Source organism: Rana temporaria, chromosome 13 (genome assembly GCF_905171775.1).
Source record: "Rana temporaria chromosome 13, aRanTem1.1, whole genome shotgun sequence".
In the NCBI taxonomy this organism is placed as follows: Eukaryota; Metazoa; Chordata; class Amphibia; order Anura; family Ranidae; genus Rana; species Rana temporaria.
In genome coordinates this window covers 44,025,852-44,038,305 of record NC_053501.1, presented here as the reverse complement: position 1 = coordinate 44,038,305, position 12,454 = coordinate 44,025,852, and the positions used below count along the sequence as shown (strand labels likewise).

The following is a 12,454-nucleotide window of genomic DNA, read 5'->3' as shown; positions in this document are numbered from 1 at the left end:
AATACTCTTATAATATATAGATAAATACTCTGTATATGACACATCTATTTTCTGTCAGTGTCTCATGCTCCAAAGAACATCAATGAGCCATGCCTGTTTAAACGGTCACTTAACTTTAAGGTGAAATTTGTGTTATTGACCATAGCATTGAGCAAAGTTAACTTTTTATCATAATTTTACTGTATTAGGTTTAGTTTAAATCTCATTTTCTCCATCTTATGCATTTAAACCAAAAAGTTGTAGTTGTACACAAGATAAGCTGGTATTGAAACAATTATTATGTGGTAAAAAATTATCTAAGTTACATGACTGCTTGAGCTGGAAAATAAAAACGAAAGCCTCTATGCTGAACAGAGATCATAAAAAGGTTTGTTCAAAGGCTGAAACTACATAAAAATGTGGACTGCACCTTTATACTCGTGTAAATCCCTCTACGACCATTAAACGCGAAACATGATGGTCCCTGCTGCTAAATTGGAGTCCAGAGGAGTCGGAGGCAACAGGATCTGAGGAATAAAATTCCAGACATAGCAATGTGAAACCTGCCACTAACTGAGCGCATCCTGTCCCCTTCCACACTCTGCAGGGAAGGCTGGGACCGGCGGGTGCTGAGGGGCACTGAGAGTTAGAAGCCATCACTGTTCTCTATTGCTGTATTGTGCATAAAATGTTATTCCTTTAGGTGTGACAAGCAATAAACACAGTACATGTATAGTACAGCTGTGACCCCCATACCCAGCATAGAACACTGGCATTGTTCATGCATGAAGCATACCCTGACAATATAGATTAGATAGAGGGAAGGAAATATGTGTGCATGTCTATCTCTAAGCCTATCATAAACCACAAAATGGTTTAATCTACTGTAAATCATAGTGAAATGACTTCATTATTGTTATAAATGATGGTATATTATTATTATTCAAACATGCTGTATGCAAGCTTTACATTCACTACATAGTATTATATACAAACCACAGAAATATAATCTGTCTATTTAATGCTCCATTGCTTCTGTTTGTCCTTGTAGTTTCTGTTTAAATGATGGATAAATATGAATTTAATCGAATATGGATGAGCTGGACATGTTGGGTTACAGAAAATGAGCCACCTTTAGGAAAAATATTATTTTTCTTTTTTGTCCCATGAGAAGCAAAAGAAATCTTAAATGTTCGAGTTATACTGCTTGCCTATACAGGAGAAACAGACACAGGCAAAAAGTTAAATGCCACATTTACATGCCGCGTTTAGTCGCGTTTGGCGTCTGAAACGTGGAAATCTTCTGCGTCTGAACCAATTTAAATGGCAATAAACGAGACTGTGTACATGGTCACATAGGATAACATTGAATGAGTTCAGGAGCAGTTGAAAAAAGCGTCCAACTGCCTCTGAATGTACGATTAGCAGCGTCCCATGTACATGGGGCCTTAAAGTGTTAGGTAGTTCAGGCTAACTCCCGCTGGTTGAACAGAAAAAAAAAAACTGTGTGTATGTACCAGGTTTTTACAGACTTCAGTCAGATAAGAACTTTTTGAATTTATCTCTAAAACCTTCTCTTGCTGATTTACAAAAGCTGCATTGGATGTCTTTTCTAAGTAGCACCACCCATCCAGATGCAGGTGTTGACTTAATGGTGCATCACTGCATCGATTCAAAATGGTCAATGGAGTTGCTCTCCAGTATTTCTATGTAGTCACTATTTTTTTTTAGAGGGCACAGTACTTGCCAGGTCCCTATTGAAAAATCCCCATTCCCTTTGTTATTGTAGTACCTCTGGGCAGTTGGGGGTTAGTTTGAGGGTTATAACCGTTAACCTTGTTTTCTTTTGCCTTCGCTATCATCTTTGGCAAATAGAAGAGAGAGCCACTCTGCATATGGAAGTGAACCCCAGGACTTGGTTCCATTTGCCTCTTGTTTAAAAGGGGTTCCTTTTATGGTCTGGTTTATGTCTCTGTTGGGGGCAACCTCTTGCCCATGGTATATTAATATACGCCTTCTCCCCTTCCCTGCTTAATCTGACACGGACACTTTGAATTTCTCTGGTTCTACGGGATCCTGCTGTGGATCCGTTATCAAATTTAATGCCCTCTTTGAATGAATAATCATTCAGATGAGCTTTTGTCTGCAGCTATTACACATAAATAAGAATAAGAAAAAGTGTTTTCTCCTAATGCAGTGGTCCGCTTGACTCCAAGTGGAATCGATGGCTCCTGCTTTGCATTGTATTACTGGCCTCTGTTGTTATACCCCAAAACATAAAGTCACACAGTCTTTCCTTTATTTGGTGACTTCATTAAAAAATTTGTGTTGTAGATATTAGATATAAATTCACTTGACTGTGTTCTCATGTCAGAAAGAAAGATAAGCACACACTATATTTCTGGAACATCAACAATTTTTTTTTTTTGTACTTACAGGGTTTTAAAGTGGAACTCAACTGTATCTGTTTACCACAAACTGAAAATGCTATTTAATTTATTTTTAATCTTCACACCCATCCATTCATGTCACCATGTTTTATTTTGTTGACAAATCGCTTTTAATAATTCCCCCCTATCATTTCTAGCCACAGCCATCTTTTTTTTTATATACAAAAGATATATTAAACATTAAAAAGACATTTAGTTATATTTCCATAAATACATTATTTTTATAATTAACCGTGTAACCTTTTGTGTATTTCTCTTTTGTTTTTAAATATTTTCCCCTTTCCCTTCCCTCCACCCTTCCTAGCCCTCCCCCCCCCCCTCCACCCTTCCTAGCCCTCCCCCATCCACCATCACCTCACTTGTTCCTTGTTGTGTCTAAGTATCGTTTTTCTTCTACCCCCAGGCTTCTCTAGGGTCTAGTACATATACCTTTTCTCAAATGGATTATGCTTTTTTGCCCCTTTGCATCTTCCCCCCCTCCTCGACCATACCAAGCTCCCTATCTCCGGAGTCTATCCCTTACCAGTTGTGGTGGCGCAAGACTAACATCCTCCAACCATGGTTGCCATATAAGATCAAACCTACTCATTTCCCCCCTACGGCTATAGGACAATCTTTCTCTTAGAAGTAGGGAATTTACATATTGGATCCACTGCCTCCCTGTGGGTACCCCTGGTGCCATCCAATGTCGTGCAATACGTTTTCCCGCCAGATATAACAATCTGGTTATGATAAGATACATTCCTTTTGAGAACAGCTCGACATCTATAGCACCAAGTAGGTACACCAAAGGATCCAAAGGAACTGGTACCTGAGCCAAACTAGTTATACACTGGGAGACTTCCTCCCAATACCGGTGTCATTTTGGGCATCTCCATATTAGGTGTATAAAATCCCCTTGATGTACTTTACACTTCGGGCATTGGGGGGAGTCTCTTCCCCCCCCCCCCCCACTTATGCATCTACAATGGTGTTCTATATGCCCTATGCAAAATAAATAATTGTGAAAGTCTATGAGACACAGATACCGATACTACCGGAAAGGATTCTAAAGCTCTATACCCCTATATCTTCTACCCATTTACTACAGCATCTCAGAGTAGTATGATCCTGCACCATAGATGGCAGTTTTATATAGATTTTTGATCCTTTCCGATCATCCGTTCCAAGAACTTCCTCCATCAGGGGTGATGACACTATTGCTAGTGATTGTGTTATTTGTTATGCCTGCAAAACGTGTCGGATTTGGAGGTATTGATAAAACCCCCTTGGATTTAGCTGGAATTCTTGACACAGCTGTTCGTATGTTTTTAGTACCCCCCTCCCCCCCTCATACAGCTGTGCAAAAAAATAAATCCCTTTCTCCTTCCAGGGGGTAAATCCCCTTAATTCCTGTAGTTCTGGGTATCTCGGGTTATGCCATATCGGCGTAAAGGGCAGCAAACCGGTTCTCCCCAGAACTTTCCGGGTCTCCCCCCATACCCTTTTAAGGAGAGTACATATCGGGGCAGAATATGGGATACCATTTCCAAATGTGATGCTGCCTCTAATGTAGGGACAGATATAGTGACCAAATTACATATAGGGTCCTCACTCTTTTCCCGCCCCCAGCTGCTGAAGCTGGGAGGCCAAAAAATGTATTTTGGGATAAAGGACTGCCAGGCCTCCTCTGTCTTTTTTATACTGAAGAGTAGCCAAGCTTATCCTGGCTGCCTTCTTCTTCCAAATTAAATCCCTCATTAATGTATCCATTTGTTTAAACCATTTGTTTGTGATCCATATAGGTGAGTTGTGAAAAATGTATAGAAACTGTGGTGCCCATACCATCTTTATTAAATTTGCCCGTCCTACCACCGACAGTGGAAGCTTACACCAGCTATTTAATTTTTCCCTCTGTCTATCCAACAGAGGGCCCAGATTCAGCTGAAGATACTCTGACGGGTCTGGGGATACCACCACTCCCAGATATTTAAAACTTTTGGTTATCATAATCTGTTCTGCTCCAGCTGGCAGGGGTTCCCCTAACTTGTCTATAGGCACCAAAGTTGATTTAGACCAATTAATGGCCAGAGGCTCGACTGCTAGCGCGAACAGCAATGGGGACAACGGGCACCCTTGCCGGGTCCCTCTATACAGATCAAATGCAGGGTAAGATTATTATTGATGCAAAGTCTAGCCCTGGGTTTGGAGTAAGGGCACCTTTACCCATTCTATAAACCTACTCCCCAGTCCAAATCTTGCCAGGATCTCCAGGAGGTAAGGCCACTCCACACTATCGAACGCCTTAGCGGCGTCCAAGGACAGAATGGCCCTACCCCCCGGGTTATCCACCGGTACCTGTAAGTTCATATATAATCGCCGGCTATTATCCGCCGTAGAGCGATTGGGTATGAAACCCGACTGGTCCAAATGTACCAGTTTGTCAATTACCCGAGATAACCTTGTGGCCAAGATTTTAGCCATCATTTAGCTTGACATCTGCATTCAATAAAGAGATCGGACGATAAGAGTCCAACAGGAGCCCATCTTTTCCCAGCTTTAATAATACTATAATAATCGCCTCCTGCATACTATCTGGCAAGATACCCATTTCGGCTACCTCCTGCAAGACTTGTAGCAATGGAGGCAGAAGAATCTCCCCATAGTGGGAGTACACCTCCACCGGTATTCCATCCGGTCCTGGGGATTTATGATGTGGAGCCCCTTCCAGGGCTTACTTTAACTCCATCAGGGTTATGGGTGAATTCAACATTTCCCTGTCTGCCTCAGAAAGCTGTGGAAACGGGCAGGTTTGTAACAACAAAGCCATATCCGTTAAACTATAACTGGCTTTAGAGGAGTATAGGTCCTTATAGAATTGTTGAAAATCCTTTAAAATGTCATCCCCTGAGGTGTGCATCTCCCCGGTTTTAGCCTTTATTGCTGAAATATTAGAAGTTTCCCGCTGCTCCCTGGCTATAAGGGCAAGAAGACGGCTACAGCCATCTTGCTTAAGAGCAGATGATTAATTTAGCATTTACTTTCCAAAATCCATCTGCCCTTGAGCATACAGGCAGGAGGATTTGCTTAGCTGAGAAAGCCCATGTTTCCCTCCTCCAGAGAAAATTAAAAAAATGCCTAGGCAGCCTTATCAGATCTATAATATCATTTAACCTAGGCCAGAAACCAGGAAGGAACTGAATAAATAGAAAAAAAATTGGTCGAAACACATAAGTATAACATATCTTCCAATCTATTTACTAAGGCTAGTAGCATAAGGACTAAACATAATTAATACTGACTCATTCCGCTTTAAAGGGATAAAACATGGAGTAATGTGCATGTGTTGTAGAGATGTATGTAACATGTTGGCAATGCCTCTTAACAATGTCTTTTGTTTATGTTTAGATTTCAGATCCAAAGAAACAAGTCTGATCCTTCCAGTTATAAGAGTCTAGGAGACTGCTTCAAACGGATCTATCGTAGTGAAGGGTATGTATGTGAGACATGTGCCACAAAGTATTGTATGTACGGAATGCTAATCCACCCTGCTCTCTTTCTTTCTCTCTTTGACACCAAACAGTGCAAAAGGTGATTGTAGTTTTGTTTTATTTAAAGCTATTCTAAGCTCTCCAGTGGCTTCTGTCTCTTACTTTTGCTCCTTTCCATCGCTGCAGTTTCCATCCTCCAGGAGTGTTGCCCCACTAAATACTGTGATTTCTTCCTTTAACCCATATATCACTAGAGAACTTAGTAGTGACATAAGGGGTCCAAAGATGGAGCCACTGCATGTGGTGAGGACCACAGGCATCCGACACTCCCAGAAGAATATAGAGAATTGGCAGTTACATTTTTTTTTGCAGCCAAGTGACAAGTCAACAACACAGTTAATACTGTTTCTCATAGTTTTATTATTTGCAATTACAACTAAGTTCTCCAAACAAGCTTTTGAAACATTTACTCCCCTGTTCTAGTCGTAGAAGTATTGCATGAAACAAGTGGATCTTCTGAAACGGTCTCCAGAGACATGAAATGTTAATAAAATTAGAAAAGTATCACACACTGTAAAAAAAAATGTGTGCTGGGTCTACTCAAAAAAATTGAGGCAACTATTTGCATCAGCTTTTTAAGTACCGTCCACTAAACGTATTTTTGTCTGACTCATTAGACTTTTCATGTTTTCAACTTAGTTGATTTAAAGCGGGGGTTCACCCCAAAAAAAAAAATTTCAACATTACATTCAGCCGAGTTGTCACAATGACAATCGGCTGTTTTTTTTTATTTTATCCCCGTACATACCGTATTTTCACTGCCGCTTCCGGGTATGTCTTCTGCGGGACTGGGCGTTCCTTATTGATTGACAGGCTTCCGACCGTCGCATACTGTGCGTCGCGAGTTGCCAAAAGAAGCCAAACGTCGGTGCGCAGGCGCCGTATAGAGGCGTTTTGCAGTTCAGCTTCTTTCGGCAACTTGTGACGCGCTGTATGCGACGGTCGGAAGCCTGTCAATCAATTAGGAACGCCCAGTCCCGCAGAAGACATACCCGGAAGCGGCGGTGAAAATACGGTATGTACAGAGATAAAATAAAAAAAAACAGCCGATTGTCATTATGACAACTCGGCTGAATGTAATGTTAAACATTTAAGTAATGCCAACTAAATCTTTTTCAATTTATAGGCCATAGTGTTTTAAGTTAGGAATACATACCTTAACTTGTCTGGAACTATATTTTTCCAGTTTATAGACTATAGTTTTAGGTAAAGCCAACTCAATTTTTCCAGTTTATAGAAAAGTTTAAGTTAGGAACACATACATGAACTTTTTTATTTTAAGTACTTGTATGTCCCTAACTCACATTCATACATACACATACTAGGTTCAAATTACACTACCAGCATGTCTTTGAAGTGTGGGAGGAAATCTATGCAGGCACAGGATATAACATACAAATGGCAGACAGGGAGTGTCGTGGTCAGAATTTGAACCAGCAACCATTTTTATGCTAGACGGAAGTGCTAACCACTACACCACTGTGCTGCCCTATTACTTAGTTTTAAGTGATGATAACTTGTAACTTACTCAATGTCTTTTACGTTCGTAAAACGTATTTTCCAAATGTATTTGATATATGTTTGAAGGTTTTTATATAAAAATAATACAATAATATGGTATTTAAAAAAAGGAATAGTCTCATGAAACAGGTTTTCAAAACAAATTAACATTTATTATTTATAAAGTGTTACAAATGTAATAGTTTTAAAGCAGCATCAAATGTAAATGTAAACATTTAAATTAAAAAATGCCTCTTTCTCAGCTAACAAATCAAACTGAAACGCATGTATACTGTATACAGTATATTTGTAAAGAACATAGAATACAGAATGTATAAAAAAATGTTTTAAGCCTTTTAGGAAAGTGATTTGCACTTTAACCATTTCAGCCCGGAAGGATTTGACCCCTTAATGACCAGGCCATTTTTTGCGATATGGCACTGCATCACTTTAACTGACAATTGTGCGGTTGTGCGAAGTTGTACCCAAACAAAATTTGCCTTCCTTTTTTTCCCCACAAATAGATCGTTCTTTTGGTGATATTTGATCACCCTTTTACTTTCTGCTATTATACATACCCCCCCCCCCCCCCCCCAAAAAAAAAATGTATTCATCAGTTTAGGCTGATATATATTTTTCTACATATTTTTGGTAAAAAAAAATCCCAATAGGCGTATATTGGTTTGCACAAAAGTTATCGCGTCTACAAACTATGGGATAGATTTAGGGACTTTTAATTATTTTTATTGTTTTTACTTTTAATGGCGGCGATCTACGATTTGTAACGGGACTGACCCCAAATGACACTTTTTGGGGACTAGTGACATTATTACATTGATCAGTGCTATAAAAATGCACTGATCAATGTATAAATGACACTGGCAGGGAAGGGTTAACACTAGGGAGCGATTAGGGGGTTAAGTGTGTTCCCTGGATGTGTTCTAACTGTAGGGGGGATGGACTACCAGAGACATGATAGAGATAGCTGTTTCTGATCACTAGGAACAGAAGATCTCTGACATGTCATCTGGTAAAACAGGAATCGCATTGTTTACATCCCCGTTCTGCATCTGTATGCCATGATGGTGGGTCGCCGGTGGACCTTGAGTCCAACGGACCTGTAGGCACGCTCCCGCGGCAAGCGGAAGGCACGTGTCCGTTATCTTCTGTGCAAAGACCAGTGTACACCTTTGGATAGTAAAACATTTTTTTTTTTTATGCCAGTAAATACCTTATACAGCCCACTTCCTGTTTCTTGCCTGGTAAAAAGACTAGGATTATGACATATTTGCACCGTTCTCTCTCACTCTAGTGAGCGTTTGCCAGGAAGGGAGGGGGGATGAATCATAAGAGGGCCAATGAGAGCTGCAGGGATGCAGAGCTGGAAGTGTGCCTCTGTGTCTATGTGAATCCAGGAAGAGAACCGGCATCAGCTTCAGTTGCCCACAGCTAAAATGGATGCAGCCAGACTCAGTGGAGGGAGATTTCTGCAGCATATTTGGCAAGTATAGAATCACAGTATATATAAAATAATTTGCAAAGTGATTGTCGGGAAGCTTCAAAATGGCAAAGATGTGTTTATTACAAATTATGTGAGCATACTGTAATTCCTCTTTAACTAGAGGGAGGACAGAGATTGGTGACTGTGCTAAATACTTTCATGCTTCATCTCAAACAAATAGTGATATATATCTCTAGCACATAATGACACACTAATTCTCTACCAACAAAAGCTTTTTTTATGCCAATCCAAACTGATACCTATTGAAAGGTGTCAAGTAACTGAGGTCTACAGATGCTGAAAACAAACTAAGGATAACCAACAGCAAAGTCAATGGGGAGCTGACATATTAAGGGAAAAAGGAATTTACCCCCCACCCCTTCCAGCACACTAATTGAGTCTATCTTCCCGGATAAAGGAGTAAGCAGGGCTTCTGTACATTCCTACGATCGATCCCTTCCTGGTATACATGGAGGCAGAACTGTAAAGTTACCTAGTCAGGTTAAAAAAGAAAAGACATGTCTATTGAATCGGTATTAAACCCAAAAGCAACATTTATTGTATTGCAGCTTACCAATTCTTAGATGTGATGGCTATATATATATATATATTGTTTTTTCTTTCTTCTATTCACCTTACAGCTTAAACTTTTACTAAACTCAAGAACAAATTTGTAATATATTGTAGCTTACAAGGCCTAAAAGATGGTGTCTGCAGTCCATACATGCATTGAATTCCAAATGAATTTTCTTTAAAAAAATCAGGATGCGGTGTGTCAGTCTGACGGAGGCTCTTTACCACGTGATCAGCCATGTCCAATCATGGCTGATCACGATGTAAACAGGATGACAGACGCGAGTAGAGGAAAGCCGATCGGCGGCTCAACTGACAGGGGGGGTCTGCGCCGATTGTTTATCAGCACAGCCCCCCCATGGATGCCCACACTGTACCACCAGGGAAGCCGCCAGGACCACCAGGGAAGCCCCTAGCATGTGGATGGCCAGGTACATCCCCCATGGCCATCCACATATGCAAATTCATGCAAAATATGTGCCAATCAGTGCCCACAAATAGGCACTGATTGGCACCATTATGAAACAAATTAATTCAGTGATGCCCAGCAATGCCATCCATCAGTGTCATCAGTGACACTCATCAGTGTCCATCTGTGCTCACCTATCAGTGACCATCAGTGCCCATCCATGCCACCCATAAGTACACATCAGTGCCACCCATAAGTACCCATCAGTGCCGCCTATAAGTGCCTACCAGTGCCGCATACCAGTGAACCCTCATCAGTGCCACCTTATCGGTGCCCATCGTCGCCATCTTATCAGTGCCCATCATTGAAGAAGAAAACGTACTTATTTACAAAAAAATTAACAGAAACAAAGAAACAATTTTTTTTTCAAAATGTTCGCGCAAAAAATCAAAACAGATTTGGTCAAATACCACCAAAAGAAGAATCTATTTATGGGAACAAAATTATAATGATGTTTGGGTACAGTATAATATGACTCCGCAATTGTCATTCAAATTGCGACAGCGCTGAAAGCTGAATATTGGCTTGAGCAGGATGGTGTATAAGTGCCAGGTATTGAAGTGGTTGAACATGTTTTTATTGAGAGTTTACAAATACATGGGTAAAACAATGGACGTTAAGTAACCTTATATAACATCATCCAATATCATTGACATTAGTCCGTACAAGTGAAATTTAGAGGGTAGGGGGCGCTAAGTGAACTACCATTAAGAAGGATAACCATATAACAATGTAAAACATCAATAATGTGATATAATGTTCATGTATAGAAAATAAATAGTCCATGCATAAATGCAGTTGCAAAAATCCAAAATTGCAAAAGTAAAAAAATGCAAATAAAATGTGCAAAAGTTCCAGTGGTTCAATCACAAAAAACACAATCCTCCGTGATAAATATTGGATACATGTGGTATGTATGATGGAAGTATGTCATCAAAAGTAAGATGTCCACCTTCACCCAGAAAGATTCACCCGACGTGATCAAGTAATAGATGGCACCTTACCAACAGTAGTTGACCCTTTAATTAAAAAAAAGTCAATCAAGCATGTGTACACAAAGTGTAATACTCCTTGCAGGACTAGGAAATCTCAATCAAGCGACCGTATTCCAACAGTATACCATGGGAAATAGGATGAAAGAGAGGACCGCAATAGTATAATACTGTTTATTCAAAATGTTATTTAAAAAAAAAGCTGCCAAATGGCTCCTTACTGTGTGCGGTGCCCAAATCCCGGCACTGAGGCTGCTGAGCGTATTCAGTATGGAGAGATGGCCCCCGTCTCAGAGTCAATTGAGTGGGAGGGAATAGACTAATGACAGCCTCAGTCCCGGTTCCAAGCTATGATAGATATGTTATTACCTCATATCTATGCATATACATTTAGAATGCAAATGGTGAATCTATTAATTCTATTGGCTTCCATGCAAAGGTACCTATACTTTTTAAAATATAAATAAATAAAAAATATATATAAAATTACACTTTTATGCCGTAAATCTGCTGTAAATATTGCAAGATAGGCATATTTAAAGGAGGCCTTGCCACATGTAGCCCCTAATCTGAGTAAAGCCCTGTACACACAGGCCAGAATCTCGTCAGGAAAAAACCCTTGTTTTTCCTGACAAGATTCTTGGCAAGAATCTCATGCCGCCTGAGTGTACAGACTCTCCTTTCAAAAGAACCGCGGTTCTCTTGAAAGGCAAGAACGCGGTGACATCATCCCGTACGATGAGCATGCGCTCGTCACATTCGATGCTGTCACCGCCATCTTGCTGCACCCTACCTATGCCAAGGAAAGTACTGTGCATGCGTCTAAGTCATTTCGAGCATCCGCAGGTTTCCACAGTGTCAGGTAAGTATACACACTCTCGGGTTTCTCGTCAGGAAAACTGCCGAGAATCTCACGAAGAGAAAATGGAGAACATGTTCTCTATTTTTCTCGTCTAGATTCTGGGCAGTTTTCTCGTTGAGAAACCTGAAAGCCTCGTACACACGCTCAGTATACTCGGCAAGAAAGCTCTGTCAGCAGTTTGACACTTTTAATCCCAGTGGGTGGACACTGCAATCCGTCCCCCTGTAAAGCCCGCACTCACCGGATATACACCACCTCATGGGGTATGGAACCTTCACAGTGCAAGCCTCTGTATCGCTCTCTGCGAGCTAGGTGCAACTGATACAAGTGTGCAATATAACAATGCTACATTTGAAGAGGAGTCAACAAGGTCTATGATGAAAGGTACACCATTCCTACTGTGAAACACGGAGGTGGATCAATGATGTTTTGGGGATTTGTGAGCTACAAAGGCACAGGAAATTTGGTCAAAATTGTTGGCAAGGTGAATGCAGTATGTTATCAAAAAATACAGGAGGAACATTTGCATTCATCAGCCAGGAAGCTGCACATGGGACGTAATTGGACATTCCAACATGACAATGATCCAAAACACAAT

At 40.5% G+C, this 12,454-nt stretch overlaps 1 protein-coding gene across 1 annotated transcript in view; it reads left to right on the top strand.

The window, feature by feature from the left end:
• The window catches only part of SLC25A21 (solute carrier family 25 member 21), a 397,660-nt gene that overhangs the window by 253,317 nt on the left and 131,889 nt on the right, over window positions 1-12,454 (top strand). The window contains exon 4 of the mRNA XM_040333092.1: window positions 5,817-5,900. Within this exon, the coding sequence (XP_040189026.1) occupies window positions 5,817-5,900 (84 nt within the window). The remainder of the gene's footprint in view (window positions 1-5,816; window positions 5,901-12,454) is intronic.